At 42.0% G+C, this 12,873-nt stretch overlaps 1 protein-coding gene across 3 annotated transcripts; it reads right to left on the bottom strand.

The window, feature by feature from the left end:
- Positions 1–1,501: 1,501 nt before the first annotated feature.
- On the bottom strand, positions 1,502–12,454 carry dnai2b (dynein, axonemal, intermediate chain 2b). 3 transcript variants are annotated; one of them, XM_005948796.2, is made up of 13 exons: positions 12,341–12,454; positions 11,842–12,097; positions 10,198–10,359; positions 8,066–8,187; positions 5,496–5,638; positions 5,304–5,417; positions 5,081–5,220; positions 4,887–5,009; positions 2,851–3,074; positions 2,432–2,567; positions 2,206–2,352; positions 1,905–2,126; positions 1,502–1,826 (listed from the first exon to the last, which is right to left on the bottom strand). In XM_005948796.2, exons 2-13 carry the CDS (start codon positions 12,022–12,024, stop codon positions 1,764–1,766), a joined length of 1,779 nt encoding a protein of 592 aa, XP_005948858.1. In that variant the 5' UTR covers positions 12,025–12,097; positions 12,341–12,454; the 3' UTR covers positions 1,502–1,763. The 3 variants fall into 3 exon arrangements, with proteins under 3 accessions (XP_005948858.1, XP_042070807.1, XP_005948859.1); XM_042214873.1 differs by lacking the exon at positions 12,341–12,454 and having other exon boundaries at positions 11,842–12,307; XM_005948797.2 differs by lacking the exon at positions 12,341–12,454 and having other exon boundaries at positions 1,914–2,126; positions 11,842–12,307.
- Positions 12,455–12,873: the final 419 nt, after the last annotated feature.

Here is a 12,873-nt window from a genome sequence, read left to right as displayed (position 1 = left end):
GAAAAGCGCTGTATAAATGCAATCCATTATTGTGCCATGCATTGTGAATGATGCATGCTGTTTGAAAAATTCATGACAACAAGGTCAATAAAAGTTCAAATTTAAAATAACAAAACAATAAAACATCGGGCTATTTTCTTCTGCTTATCTGAATTCGGGTCACAGGGGCAGCAGCAGGAAGGACGTGACCTCTTTGTCACTGCCTCCTCCAACTTATCTACGGAAATGTTGAGTTGTTCCTACGCCAGCCAATAGGTTTCATTTCTCCAGCGTGTCCCAGGTCTACTCGGGGGGCTCCTCCCGGTACTCTGGGATTTTGTCCAGAATAAGAAAGTGAAACTGACTATACAAAAGGAGTGAGTGTTCAGGTAAACTTGATCCACCTCACTGCTGTAAACTGTCTGCTGTACAGCCATTCTGGCTTCAGCTGTTTTGTATCAGAACATTTTCTATAATCAGCGAACAGATCTTCCTCTTTGTTTAAATGATAATAGGATTCCTCACATCATTTTAAATGTTATCATGGTGCAGGAAGTGGAGTGATCCGGACTGGATGTAACTAGGATCACCCTACACATAGCTCCATCACTGAAACCAAACTACCAGAATGAAGATATCCAGTGTGAAAGGCAGCAGTGGGGATACTCACAAGTCCACTGTTGGATCTTACCAAACTTACCCTACTGAAAGGTGGTAATTCTTCAATAGTTAATAATTGCAGGTAAAATTTCAAACTCCCTATCTTAGCTAAGGTTCTTGACAGGCTGGTAAATAATTAACTTAAAAGTTATCTGGATGAAAATAGTATTTTATCTCCTCCACAGTACTGTAACTGCTTCCCTAAAACTTTTCAATGACGTCTATGAAGCCAGCTCTTTTTATTGATCTATAAAAAGCTTTTGACTTTTGATTCCAATCTTTTCTTTAAGTCACACATTGACCATATATTAAAGAAACTGAGGCCGAAGTTCGTGCTGTTTTTCAGAAATAGATCATGTTTCTCTTTTACCGTTGCTGCCATTTTTTTTTTTTTTTTTTTTGCCTCTCCTGGATTACGGTGACATAATTATATAATATTCTAGTGCTGTGTAGTGTTATTATTTTGGATGTGAACCAGTCTTGTATTTGTTGTGGAAAAAAGTTAAATAAAAGTTGGAAAAAAAAAAAAAAGAAACGAAGTGCAGTCAGATATAAAAAGACTGAATGTTATAATGATCTGCAGGAAGTTGCGTATAGGATCAGAACTTGTAAACAACATGATGATTCTCCACCTGCCAAAGCTGACACATATCCAAGTCTCAGGGTGTCCACAGCACTGGGTATGAGATGGTTTTCATGACTACATGTGGACTGTTCTCACTCTGATAAGCTTCAACAGCACCACTAAGTTAATTATTTAAAATCTGAGACTTCATTTCATGGAAATTTAGACAACCCATTAACACAGAAGACAGACAAAATATTATCAATACTGGTATAAAACAGTCCAACACACACAAAGTGCTCATTAAACAGATCACCATTTACTGAACTAAATGTAAAACGGTGACAGAATCTGCTTGAAAACAGCTGCTAACTTTAAAAAAGGAATGTGTTTTCCTTCATTCTTTGTCTTTTTGACCTTCTTCCACCTTCCATGGCATTTATTACACGGTTTAGCGGTGGAAATATTCGAATTCTGGTTCTCTTTCGACTTTTGACCGGGAGCTGCAAGCTTATGCTGCCATCTTCCTTACGTCCCCCTAGTGGTCTCCCGTTTTCCTTCATTCTGATGTTCCTCTTTGTTCTTCATCTTTCACATCTTTCTCTTCACATATATCTTTTTCCTGGAAAATAAATGACCAAAAAGCAGTCAGAACAGAGTTAAAGGAACCAAATGAAAAACTCTTCTTCTTCCTCCTAACCTTCATCACCTCATCCTTCTTCTCCCTCCTCTTCACCTCTGCCTCCACCAGGCTGTAGAAATCACTTTCAGCTCTGGCAATCAGTTGCTTGGGGTCCTCCTCTCCCTCCTCACGGCCCGCCTCCTCTTCTCTGCTCTGCTCCGAGCGACTCCTCTCCTTTAGACGCACCTCCCTCTGCCGTGCCTCCAGGATCTTCTCGCGTTTAGACTCCCGCTCAAACATCTGCAGAAGTGTTGAGAAACACAGCTGCTCATCATGCAGTCAGAAGACCTCAGCTCAGTTTGTCATTGTGTCTCCTTACAGCAGCCAGCAGACTCTTTTCATTCTTCTGCAGGTTCGACAGCCCAGAGCAGATCTCCAGCAGCGTAGCCTCACCCAGCTGAGAGCCACAGGCCACCAAGCGCCCGTTGTCCTGAACACTGAGGCTGTACAGAGAGTTGTCACACACCTGGAGCCCAAAACACACATTAACATCAGAAACAGCAAGAAACGGCAACATCAGCCAGCTGTAGGACACGTCGGAGCACCTTCAGACTCAGCGTGGGGTCGCTCTGTTTGAACAGGATGTCCCACACATCCAGCACGCCATCCATCTTCACTGTGAAGAAGACAGAGGGTCTGACTGGACTCCAGCAGGCATCTGTCAGGTACGACATCTGATACCTGTGTATCAAAGAGACAAAGAGAAAGATATAGCTGAGTCTGAGCAGGTTGACCATCTGGAAGGAAGACCTGGAGGTCATAAGAAAAGATCAAAGAGCAACAATGCATCAATGTTGCATTAATGCTTTGTTGCATATTATTTTGTGAAACTTTATGGCATCATTGTGACAGCCAAGTGACGAAACATTTCTCCCACTGAAAACTACGTCCAGATGAACAGAATCAACTTTTGGGGAAGTTTGTTTTGAATTATTATCAGAGGTTTGCCATCACTGATTCCTACTTGGTACACATGATGGATGACTCTTTGATGTCCTCAGACCAAATGCGAGCAGTCCAGTCCCCGACAGTGAGGAAGTTTTTGGGGAAGAAAGGGTTTCTCTGCAGGGCGTAGATGGGTCCGTGGTGGCTGTCGTATGTACAGACAATCTTCTCAGCTGGGGTCTTCGCCTTCCTGTTACAGGAGATGACCAGGCCCTGCTCCGTCCCCACCATGAACTTAGTTGGCTGCAGAGACATCAATGACAGAGACTGAAACACCTAAAGCTGGTGAAGTCATGATCCTGGGAGGCTCACTTTAGGACAAAACATTGTGAGACAACAATGAGCCTCATGCTATACACTGTCTTAAAGAAGCAGCTCTCGCAACTCCACAGACAACTCTTTATTGCTCTGGGCAACTATTTGGGCATTATTGAAATGAACTTTTATTTAAATGGTCACCAGGACATAAATCCTGCATGTTTGAAGTCACCAGGCAAATATGGTTTTAAAAATTCTGAAAAGTTTGCCTACTATTCTTCTTCCAGCTGCACCCTTTAGGGGTCTCCACGGCAGGTCACCTGCCTCCATCTCCTCCTATCCCAGCGTCCTTGTCTGTCACACCAACCCTGTGCATGTTCTCAATCACTACATCCATGAACCTCCTCTGAGATCTTTCTATTTTCCTCCTGCCTGGCAGCTCCACCTTCTTCATCCTTTGTCCAGATTTTTCACTCTCCCTCCTCTGCACATGTTCAAACCAGCCTATCTGACGCTGAGCTGTCCATCACAGTTCCTCTTTCAGGAGCTTATCATCTACTTTCTCAAAGTAATTATTTAAAGAGGTTTTAGTATTGGGAGTTATATTTCCACCACCATGTTTCCTGCAGCAGAAATGCCACGTAGATTTCCTGGAGTGTCTCTGTGCCATAATGTATCCAACACTATACAGCAGGTTGGTTAAAATCAAATGTTGTGAATTAGCTCCATAGAAATAAAGCTGAATTGAACTGAGCTAATAAAAGTATGACAGCACAGTGCTACAAAACATTTTCCTACAGTAGCAGATTCTACTAAAGATTTCTTAACTGAGCAATTAAAAAGAATGATTTGGAATATCTCTGAGTCTGAGTTGAAGAAAAATTAAACCATGTTGGCCCACAATCTTCAAGGAAGCGCCTTAAGGCAACAGTTGTTGTGCTTTGGCTCTATATAATTGAAACTGAATTGCAAGTTTATCTATATTGGCAGTTCATGACTGAACAAAGAAAATCCTGAAAGAAACCCATCTACTGCAGACCTTTAGATTTGGTCTGTAGTAGATTAGGTACCAATCCTCACATGTATAGTTTCCAAATAAACACAGACAGCAGATGAACATAACACACCACACTGAAGCTCCACACAGCATCATGTAGGCTATCAAAGCTGTGGTTTGTTCTACAGAGTGATGCTGCTGAACCCAAGCTGTTTCTACTGCCTGTTCTTCTGTACTCTGGGATTTTGTCCAGAATAAGAAAGTGAAACTGACTATACAAAAGGAGTGAGTGTTCAGGTAAATTTGATCTACCTCACTGCTGTAAACTGTCTGCTGTACAGCCATTCTGGCTTCAGCTGTTTTTACTCATGACTTTAGTCTGCTTCGAAGTTCAACTTTGAATTGGTAACTATCTACAGAGTGAACACATCCCACTGTCCAACCCTGAATGGATGCAACTATCTACGTATCAGAATATTTTCTATAATCAGCGAACAGATCTTCCTCTTTGTTTAAATGATAATAGGATTCCTCACATCATTTTAAATGTTATCATGGTGCAGGAAGTGGAGTGATCTGGACTGGATGTAACTAGGATCACCCTACACATAGCTCCATCACTGAAACCAAACTACCAGAATGAAGATATCCAGTGTGAAAGGCAGCAGGCAGCAGTGGGGATACTCACAAGTCCACTGTTGGAGCTTACCAAACAGAACCAAATGCATTCAGTAAGAATGATGAAGTTTAGCCACATTAGTAGAGAACTGTTAAATACTTAAAACGGAAACAGCTCTCACCATGGTGGGCTCAAACTCCAGAGATGTAGCCCCTAAAGCTTGGTCCAGGTTCCCCTCCCGGCTTGGGTCCAGGACTAGACACTCTGTGGGCTCAGCTAGCTTGCGGACATCCCACCACAAAACCTGACAGACAGACAGATAAATGGTTATTTTAAAGGGTTTCAAAGGGTGTGCCAAACCATCTATCAGTCTACCTGTCCATCGGTGGAGGCAGAGAAGGCATCGGTTCCAGTCTTGGACTGCAGCCATATTATCTTGTACACTGGGTCTCTGTGGCTGTGCTCCAAAGAAGAAAACTCCACTGGCTGATTCCCTTTCCGGGTATCCCAGAACGCTAAACAAAACACACGTGTAGGTAAATAAACCTGGTAACAGAGAGAAGCTCACCTCTCTGACTATGTGTAGACCCGAACCCACCAATCTGTCCGTTATAGCTTCCCCCCACCAGAGTGTGGGAGTCTTTGGGGTTGTAGTCCAGACAGACAAGTGGAGACGTTGGCTTCAGCATCATCTCTGGTCTGTTCGGGTTTTCTGAAACAGAAAACATTGTGCAGTGAACATATTGATCCTGATGTGGTGTTAAGTCAATCTGTGGCCTCTCTGACCCACCAATGTCCCAGATGTAGGAGTCTAGGCTTATGTCTTTGGATGATTTCTGGAACTCAAGGCATGAGTAGGCGACCGCCAGCTTCCTGCCCCCATCAGGTTGCCAGGACAGGCTGGTGACAGTACGTTTGATCTCATTAGGATCTCTGAGGACACAGAAAGTACAACAATTACCAACCGGACTGCTGATTGGCCAAGGATCAGACAAGATGTGTGTGGGTTATAGGCCTAGCATGACATGCTGTGATTTTGACCCAGTGCATGTTTTTGATCTCTCTCCTGCTTTGTGTGCAGCTGTTTGTCCTCTGCATTTAGGCTGAGACAGCAGAGCTCATCATCATCATCGTTTATTTATATAGCACTTTAAAAACACACAAGGCTGAATAATAGAAACATAATAGATACCACAAGAATAATAAATACGATAAAATAATAAACATAGCGAAAACAATAAAATATAAGTAAATACAAGTCAGTCAACCACTGAGTCAAAAGCCAGTGAATAAAAATGCGTTTTCAATCTGGATTTAAAAACCAGCACTGATGTCGATTGTCTAATGTGAAGAGGAAGATTATTCCAAAGCTTACCAGCCACGATAGAGAACGCTCGGTCTCCTCACAGTTTCAGCCGTGATTTGGGGACTGAGAGCAACAGCTGCTCAGCTGACCTAAATTCAATTGGAAGCCAGTGCAGGGAGGCCAGAACCAGAGTAATGTGCTCAAATTTCCTTTTACCAGATAAAAACCGTGCTGCAGCATTCTGTACTAGTTGCAGATGTGTCAGAGTGCCCAGTCCAGCCCCTATTAAAAGGGAGTTGCAATAATCCAAGTGTGAGGTTATAAAAGCATGGATAACAGTCTCCAAGTCACGCCTTGAAAGAAAAGGTTTAACCTTCGACAGACGCCTGAGTTGATAGAATGACGATTTCACCACCCCATTCACGTGACCATCAAAGGTAAGTGAAGAGTCGATTTTTAACCCAAGATTGGTAATTGAGCTTTTCAGGTGAGGGGTCAGAGCAGCAAGGTCAACATCAGGGATATCAGAGGAACGATTCGGGCCAAACAGAATTGCTTTCGTTTTACGTTCATTAAAATTTAAAAAGTTTTGAGCCATCCATAACTTAACATCACGAAGGCAATCAAGCAGGAGTCTAATTGGGGAGCTGTCAGAATGACTGAAAGGAAAATAAAGCTGGCAATCATCAGCATATAGATGAAATGAAACTTTGTGTTTACGAAAGCTCCAGTGTTAGCGTCCCTTTGCAGTGTGGTGGCTGTATATGTTTTGATGATTTACTCATGCTCTGTGGAGAGGAGTGTATTTCCTTTCACATTTTTGACATTTGTTTAGCAATTATCTTCTAGGTTTTGTCTTTTTTCTCTTTTAGTTAAGATTCATTTAGTTTTCAGCTACTTCCCCAGATACCCCAGACACTGCAAGATGGCACATCAGGAGGGATATTATGTACCTTATGTCAATCCAGTGATTTATAACTGAGGACATAATAAGAGAAGTAGCAAAGTTAATGACAGTCATAATTTTTATGAAAATCATAATTATGACATCTGATCACTCAGGAATAATCAATTATGATATGCCCAAAAATCTGATCATGAAAATATGGCGATGGAAAAGGCTGATGAATAGGATGTTTGAGATAGAAATTAAAGTTACGGAATAATATTTCATAATGGTGGGCTGTTGTCATTTTAAACAAAAAGGTTTAGCTTTTGACAAAACAGGGCCACCTATTTAGACAACAGTTTATTGGGGGGCTGTGTGTGTGTGTGTGTGTGTGTGTGTGTGTGTGTGTGTGTGTGTGTGTGTGTGTGTGTGTGTGTGTGTGTGTGTTATATCACAATAAAAAGGGCATTTTTGGAACAATAGAGAGCTCTGAGGAAGGGGGGAGCTGGAGGCTGCATGCACCGCTGAAAGCATTGTTTTATTTGTGTTTGGAAAATCAGAATCAAAGTCAGACTTACACACGCTCCACCACAACACGAGGTGATTGTATCGGATCAAGGACCCCCCAAGAGAGTCAGGTGTGTCTTCACACATCAGCCAATGTGGGCAAAGATTAAATTCTCTCTGACTCACGGTGCCAACCCCGAGCTGGGGGCTCTTCCCTGCTCCACCAATAAAGCCATTTAAAATAGAGGTGGCCCAAACCTTTACCAATGACTTTGATTATGATTTTCCTTTTTTGAATTAAACAAACACAAATAAATCAGAATCAGTGAGACTTTATTTATCCCCAAGGGGCAATTAACATACAACAGAGCAGCATGACGTTGAAAATAAGGACACACACACACACACACACACCTGAACAGGTGGCCCACCATTATGAATTATTATTCCATCATTTTAATTTCTATTTCAAACATCCTATTCACCAGCCTTTTCCATCACCATATTTTCACGAGTTTTGGGCATGTGATTATTGATTGTTACTGAGTTATGAAATATTATGATTTTCATAAAAAAATATGACTGTCATTCATTTTTATTACTTCTCTTATTGGAATCAGTCACTAGAGTGAAAATGTAACCCTTGTGTCAGCTATACCTGAAGATATTGACGGTCTTGGCTGATGGTGGCTCCTGAATTTCCTCCACCACCTCCTCATCCTCGAAACACTCCTGATAGATGTCCACAGCATTGTTCTGTCTGATGCAGTGCTCCATGACCTGGACAACATCATACCATTAGAATGAGATCACAGAATGAGCCAGAAACACTCACTGATCGGTTTATTGGTTTGTCACTATCATCATACACAGACATTCAACTAATCAAATCCCAAATGTCACAGTCTGTTATGTACTCTTCTGCTGTGCAAGGCAAAATCCAGGGGTGAGGCTGTGGGTTCAAGGGACAGTTCTGGGGAAGACTGGCCAGCATGGCTGGCAGTCATTTTCTAATCATGCCCCACCTACTTTAGTAGCAAGCTGGGACCAGGAGACGAGAGCTGCGAACCTCCTTGTACTGCAACAATTTGTGAAGGGGCTCCCGGCAGGAACAGCGGAGTGGGTCCACTGATATCGGTACGTGGGCCTCAAACTTTCTATAACACTGGCCAAAGACCAGTGGAAATTAAACAAAGGGGCAAAATATATACACTAAAGGCTGCGAAAGGCTTCTGCGTAAGGCACACCTTGATTTTGGGAACAGATTGGTGCATGATGTCTGTGCTGCGCTCAGTGGTGACATGAGGTCATCCAACACTGACCATTGGAAGGAGGAAACAACTGGGCCTTTACTGATTTTGCCGGTTCCTGTAATTTGCTCCATAGAAGAATTTTCACCAGAGAAGTCCCATGACGATACTCTACGCTCAGATTTTGACCAAGTGATAAAAATTTATTCAGTAGAGTTCATGTGGGTATTGCTTTGTATTAGTTCTGGTGGATTATGCAATGCAATATCCCAAAGCACTGACCATTTCTGCCAGAGTGTGGCGCAAGCGCTGTTTCAGACTCATCTCCTGAGACAGCATCCCGAAAGACATACAAGGGCACTTTGTCCATGTCTCGCACAATAAAAAAAAAAAAAAAATCCCTGTACGAATTAGTTTACGAAAAAGACTTATTTGAAAGCTTAATCACAAGGATGAAAGCAATTGGGATCCCAGGTTAGACCATCTGTTGTTCAGATTGTACAGACTGCCCCAGGGCTCCACAGGATTTTCTCCCTTTGAGTTGCTGTTTGACAGGAAGTCCCAGGAAGTGTTGGACCCAATTAAGGAAAACTGGGAAGAAGGTCCATGCCCAGGAAAAAATTTAATTCAATATGTTCTAGACCCAGGGACGGTTCTAGGGGTAGGGCCACAGAGGCACTGGCCCAAGCTGAAATGTGATTGGCGCCCTGAAGTGCCCCTTTCCTGTCACTAATCTGTCCTTTGGACAAAAACGACAATCACATTACAGGTGGATATAAATCCAAGTCCAAACACCAGTGGCGCTCATAAGCCAAATAGGAATTTCCAGCAATGTTTAGAAGGAGAAGAATATTTGAACAATCCGGTGGGAAAAGTTTTTCAACCGACAACTGATTTGAGTGTATGTTGAGGAGTTTGTTGTTAAGCGCAGATCAGTCCGTGCATGATTTCTTTGCTCTGCCTAACAAAAAGTCTGTGCCTATGCGAATATATCGCCTATCATCAGTTACTGGACTGATGATAGTTGGAAAATTTTTACATATCGCCCAGCCTGTGTAACTGAACAGGAAAAAGTTAAAGGCGGGACAACAAGTCTCATTGATTAAAAATTAAATTACATTATTAGGCACGATTACATTATTAGAATATAAAAATTGTTAAACAAAAATTAATAAACAACAAACAAAGTGTTTTAAACACAACAATAACTTAATTTTATACAATTATTTAAATTGAGTTTTGCTTTAGAGTTTAAAGGTTTTTCATCAAAATGCATTTACCACTTGAGTAATAATTCCAACAAAAGGTTTCTACTTTTATCTGTTTGTTACAGTGGGCTACACAACATCCATAAACAACATGCATCCATTCAATATCGATCCAGCCAACCAACATGCATTAACCTAAACATCCATAAAGCCAGCAACTGGCCCGCTAACATTCATTTACCCAACCAACATGCATCAACCCAAACATCCATCCAACCAACGTGCATAATAGTAAGACTGCGGTAGACTGCTGTGATTCATTTGAAACTTACGCTGCCCAGCTGCAGAACACTGTTGATGAAGCTCTCGTCCTTTTCCACCTTCTTTCTTACACGGATCGTTTGTTCCATCTCAGCAGGATTGATGTCTTTGGGCCATCCCCCCTCCATGTGGTTTATTCCACAGCTTGTGGTCTCAAAGCGCTCTGTGTTCACCTGAAAACAACAAGTAACACCTGAGCTTCACACAGACAGGTAATTCACATGGTGTACTGTTGCCCAGTAGGTAAAGCAGGTCACTAATCAGAAGATTGGTTGTTCAATCCCAGGCTACTCCAGGCTGCATCTCTTGGGCAAGATACTTAACCCTGAATTGCTTTCTGATGTGTTCATTGCATGTGAACATCTTTAGATGTTAGATTAAAAAAAATAAAATAAAAGGTGCTTTTATGAATCTGTGAATGAGACATATTGCATATATAAGAACCAGTCCATTTACTGTGTATATAATTTCAACCCATCTGGCAATCCAGTTCAAGATGTGTGTATGTGATCAGTTACTGCAGACTCACACTCGTAACACTCATTTTAGTTATTCTCAAGAGTGGTTGGAGCACTCCAACTGTTCCATAATAGCCCAATACTAACAAGATAACTCTAGACTATTCACATTTCTCTGTGTAAAGAAGGATAATCTGACAGTGTCCACAATTAATAAATAATTTCTAAAACTCATCAATAGCCTGAGATGTTTTCAGGAAAATAGAACATCTCCATTTTTACAACCTACAAAGAAACACTGCAGTAGAAAATGAGAGAAAACCATCAGCATTGTGCTCACAGTCTATGATGGGGCAGGAAATTAATTCTCCCAAGGGGCCACATAACAAACTGGGACTGGGAAGTTCTGGCAGATCACGGTAACATATTGTGGTCTTGTACCTCTATTCAAACTTTTTGGAATGAAGTAATAAGTGACTTCTTTAAAGTTTTGTTTCCTGCTGCTGCTCGTGCGCTGGTAAAAAAACAAAACAAAACAATCCAAAGGCCCACCTCAGTGCATGCTTGTTGCTTATAGAAAACAACCCTACAGTTCGTCCTGACTGTCTTACAAAGACAAACAACAAAAACAAAACAAAAAATTAAGCAACATTTTAACAAATAGCTCCAACCCCCCCCCCTCAAATGCACTTGATAAAAGTGAAGAAAAACATATCTTCACTAATATTATAGTGATTTTTCTATGTCACTCCAAGATTTTGAACCCCGAGTCGATGCATCGCTGGAGAGTGAGTGTGTAAGTGAATTGATCATGCCCTTTATTTAATGTGCATGAATAGCTATAAAGTAGTGCTTAGGCTTAGATGAACATGCTGCATGAATGCGTGACTGCGAGGCAGACACTTGTAGCAGGAAGCGCTCTGAATGTTCAAACTGAGTAGAAGGAATGCCAGTCCACTTAACATGGATAATAAAGTACGGGAGGAGTTCAAAGCTCTCACCTGCTGTACAGCACCAGTAGTCAAAAGCTCAGCTCCCTCTGAAATCAACTTTTTATTATTAAACTATATGTATTAAACTTTAAGTGTTACGGCTTCGCTTGGAAATCAAACGCACTTGAGACAGTAGGTAAAAATGAGCTAAAGCTGGTTTCCACGCGTGTGGCTGCAGGTCATGTGTCGCTGGGATGAGGCTCACCTGGTGCTCTGACGTCTCCCAACATGCCTGCACCGCCTGGTCCCGGGGGCTCTTCTGGATGAAGCTGAGGGTCAGGCTCGGGTCCGGGGGGAGATCCAGCAGCAGCTCAGCAGGCCGATCAGAAAACAGACACTGACGGCCGAACTCGCTGCGGAGCTTCGAGTAAACATGAACGATCTCCATACTGCCGCTAAAACAACGAGAACTCACCAAAGAGCCAGCTCCAATCGTCCGTTACAGTAACCTCAACTCGGGTCTGTAAACCGGAAACAAACTCGGTTCAGTTTGTTGTTTCCTAGCAACGCTGTGAAAAAGACAGCATCCTAGCAACAAGGACAGGGGTGGGAAATATACAGTATACAGAAGTGCAAATAATTCGTTACTGTACTTAAGTAGAATTTTAAAAATATCTGTAATTTAATTGAGTATTGAGGGTTTTTTTCTGAATACTTTTACTCCATATATTTTTAAGCAATTATCTGTACTTTCTGCTCCTTACATTTTCAATAAAGCCTCTTTTGTTCTAACGCAGGGGTGTCCAACTCCAGGCCAGTGTCCTGTAGGTCAACACACCTGAATTAAATGATTAGTTCACCACAGGCCTCTGGAGAACTTCAAGACATGTTGAGGAGGCAATGTAGCCAGTAATTCAGCTGTGTTGGATCCAGGACACGTCTAAAACCTGCACGAAACCGGCCCTTGAGGCCTGGAGTTGGACGCACGATCTGATATCGTCGTGTTGGTGTTGTTCCCAGATCAACATAGTAAATGTTGTTCCAAATGTTGATCAACATTGCAAGTGACCAATCAGAATGTTGCGACGTCATACTTTTGCGACTTCGGGAAAAACTACCGTAAAACAAAAAACGCTAAGCAGAATTGATATTGTCCTTGCAACATTGGAATTTCATAAATGCACGAATGGCTTGGCGTGCCAAAGAATAACGTCACAACAATGTGGTTGATCCTGGAACAACAGGATCAACCACATTGTTGTGACGATATCAGATCATCCGAGTTGCACACCCCTGG

The sequence above is a fragment of the Haplochromis burtoni genome, unplaced genomic scaffold, assembly GCF_018398535.1.
Source record: "Haplochromis burtoni strain Fernald_Lab_line unplaced genomic scaffold, NCSU_Asbu1 Contig_620, whole genome shotgun sequence".
NCBI lineage: Eukaryota > Metazoa > Chordata > Actinopteri > Cichliformes > Cichlidae > Haplochromis > Haplochromis burtoni.
The sequence above is the reverse complement of the archived record's forward strand: the minus strand, read 5'-3'. Positions and strand labels throughout refer to the sequence as shown.

Coding starts and splice junctions, on each gene's coding strand:
- dnai2b (XM_005948796.2), bottom strand. CDS start 12,024: ATGGAGATCGTTCATGTTTACTCGAAGCTCCGCAGCGAGTTCGGCCGT. Junction 3,075..4,886: donor TGGAGTTTGAGCCCACCATG/GTGAGAGCTGTT, acceptor ATGTCTCTGCAG/CCAACTAAGTTCATGGTGGG. Junction 2,353..2,431: donor ACCCCACGCTGAGTCTGAAG/GTGCTCCGACGT, acceptor TTTGGGCTCCAG/GTGTGTGACAACTCTCTGTA.